Source organism: Ostrea edulis, chromosome 3, assembly GCF_947568905.1.
Source record: "Ostrea edulis chromosome 3, xbOstEdul1.1, whole genome shotgun sequence".
NCBI lineage: Eukaryota > Metazoa > Mollusca > Bivalvia > Ostreida > Ostreidae > Ostrea > Ostrea edulis.
In genome coordinates, this window is record NC_079166.1 from 57,549,853 (window position 1) to 57,552,643 (window position 2,791).

The 2,791-nt window shown below is 34.4% G+C and overlaps 1 protein-coding gene across 1 annotated transcript; it reads right to left on the reverse strand.

Moving 5' to 3' along the window:
- Positions 1-662: 662 nt before the first annotated feature.
- Positions 663-2,202, reverse strand: LOC125674990 (uncharacterized). Its single transcript, XM_048912450.2, has 2 exons — positions 2,066-2,202; positions 663-1,407 (listed from the first exon to the last, which is right to left on the reverse strand). Exons 1-2 carry the CDS (start codon positions 2,120-2,122, stop codon positions 967-969), a joined length of 498 nt encoding a protein of 165 aa, XP_048768407.2. The 5' UTR covers positions 2,123-2,202; the 3' UTR covers positions 663-966.
- Positions 2,203-2,791: the final 589 nt, after the last annotated feature.

Consider the following 2,791-nt stretch of genomic DNA (forward strand, 5'->3'; position numbering starts at 1 on the left):
ACTTCCCATATTTATATAACAATATTCCATTATCACCTGCAGATCGTGTTTAAGTTGATGTTACAGGGGTTTCAACAGTCTCGTTTAAAGTCAGCATTTCGCAAATTCTATGGTCATTATATCGATCTAGCAAGCCAATACAACTTCTCACTGGGTCCAATAATGTGTGACGTGTTTCATACCGATTGTTGAGCCGTTCTTAGTACACTGATTTTGACTAAGAATAACTCCGTTTACCTGATCAAGATATAGGGATCAAGATATACACCTCATCACATCTCTAGTATATCCAAGGGTCTCTTATCCTTTCTATTCTCCACTATATGATACAAAGCAATCAGACATTTAGGCATTCATTCAGGCCTTATCTAAGTTAATAAGTTCCCATTAATTAAATATACCTCTAGTATCTCCAGGGGTCTGTGTTTCCTGAACTCTTTATTTTGTATTCCTTATAGGAGTTATGAGATTGATCACTGTTCATTATCTTCGCATTTCATGTTCGTTACAAAGCTATGTACGTGCTGTATCAAGGATACCACCTATTTGCTAAATATGACAGACAATGCATTGTGGGAATGTGTTTATATATGTTTATAGTACCCATTTTCACGACAAAAGTATGAACTGAACATGGGGTACAATGATGCACTGACTCTCAAGTGTTGCGTGATTGCAGACGGCCCGAACAAGACCAGGCAAAATACATCATAATTCAATACCGTTGAGCATGTTCATTTATTCAATACTATAAAAGATAATTGAAATATAGAACATTTTTCCGTGAATTGCGATCAAACGTTTGACTAAGTTTTGTCTGAAACATAAGTTTGTATGCAAAGGAATTGAGTTCTAAGTGACTTCAAGCCGAATTCATGAAAACAGAATTTCTTGGGAACTACTTTTTTCAAGCAGCAAATCATATGAAGATATTGGTCATCCTACGGGAAATCAGATATTACGAGATTAACCTCCACCCCCACCTCTTCCAAAACCACCTCCTTCAAAGTTTCTTTTTCCCCCTTCCAGGATATCGGACGAACGGAATTCATTATCGTTTAATTTCAATAGGAATGTTTTCTGTTTGTCGCCTTCCATAGGTTTGTACTGCATCTTACGTTCTCTTCTTCCCGGGTTCTTTGGAATCCTTTCCTTTTCTAGTATTTCTCCTTCAGAATTCTCAACGGGAGATGGTTCATCACGATTTGGACGACGAATTCTGTTTCTCTCTGCCTTGTCTTTGACATCTGGATAATCCTGCGTATCGTCTTTTTCTCCCACTTGTCTAATAAGTAAGTGTTCTTGGATCATTGGCGTCACTTTGTTTTCGCTGTCTTCCTCTTTGTTGTCCATGTCTACTTTGATAACATAAACTACGCCCCCATTTTTCAGAAATTTCTCCCATACCTTCAAACAATAATGAAGCAAATATGAATTGATTTTCCCTTTTTCGCACGAATTCAAATCAATGGTAAACGTAAATGTACATAGCTCGCACACAAAATTGAAAATCAGTTTAATAAATCAAATCTATTTTCAACTATAGAAAACACACACAAAAATCCCCAAATTTGTATCAACGCCCCAATGTCTTCTCTTTATTAAATTAATTTTAATGATTTACACTAATTAAAATTATAGAGCGTCTTTACATCGTATCTAATGGCGTATATCATACAATCAGCGAATTTTGTACATGAAAGCCAACGAGTGATCGATGAAAGAACCTAAGGAATACGAAATGTTTTGTAGCAAAATGGATTTTACACACTTTCTCAGAATGGTAATATCTACATATCTTTTTGAAATTTTCTTTTGCTTCCCTGAATAGATTTTAATACATTTTTCAAAACAGATCTCCTTGATAAAAGTACATCGAAATCGACAATGGTGTTTTCTCCCTGGTCAAGATAGTATTACAATGAATTGGAATCTATCATATCTATGAGAGATTCAATATTTTCTGATCAATAAAATGTTAGGTAGATTTTTTAGTTTGTCTCTAATTGTGTTTCGAATAAAAATTCATTATTTAGAATCATAAGATACTAAAACATGTACTTACTGGATAGGCTACTGTACCTCCGAAGAGAGCTACAAGAAGACAAACTGAGAAATTCATCCTGTCTTGATGATGATTGAAAGACCACCTGCAGTTTTCTGTCCCTTGGAGCTACATATATAATATCAGTTCTGCACGAAATTAAAACTTTTCAATGACGAAGCCATATCAGGACAACAATTGTGATAATTATTCCAAAAATAAGCAGACTATGAACGACGTGCAATTTGGAAAGCATTTGTTTCTAGAGAATTCCACACTGGTATCATTTCAATTCCAGTGTCTCTCCATAGTTACTTCCAAAATATTTATGACACAACTCTCTTTGCCTGTGGTAAGTTATTGAAAAGAACATTTATGAGAACAAAGAACGCTTAGTATATACTGTATATTTGGCCTTGTAAAATTAGAAAAATAAAGCAGTTGAAACACTTCTGCTTATCGTCAATTCGAGGTAACACCCTCTCTTTAAACATACATAGGAAGTGGCGCCAAAATGTCACAGAGTAAAATAAGAATAATAAAAAACTTTACCAGGATCACAATTTCTAGACAAAAAATTTCAAAGTTTACTTTTAACATTACATTTGTCAATATATTGATATGTGCACATACTAGGAGAGGTGTGATACTTGTGTATATCTTGAAATTATACTTTGATTGAAAATAGTGGCATTTCATCAATCGCCATCTCTGTATTCATAGTGAAAGTTAGATATATGATATTTC

Coding starts and splice junctions, on each gene's coding strand:
- LOC125674990 (XM_048912450.2), bottom strand. CDS start 2,122: ATGAATTTCTCAGTTTGTCTTCTTGTAGCTCTCTTCGGAGGTACAGTA. Junction 1,408..2,065: donor GAGGTACAGTAGCCTATCCA/GTAAGTACATGT, acceptor TATTGTTTGAAG/GTATGGGAGAAATTTCTGAA.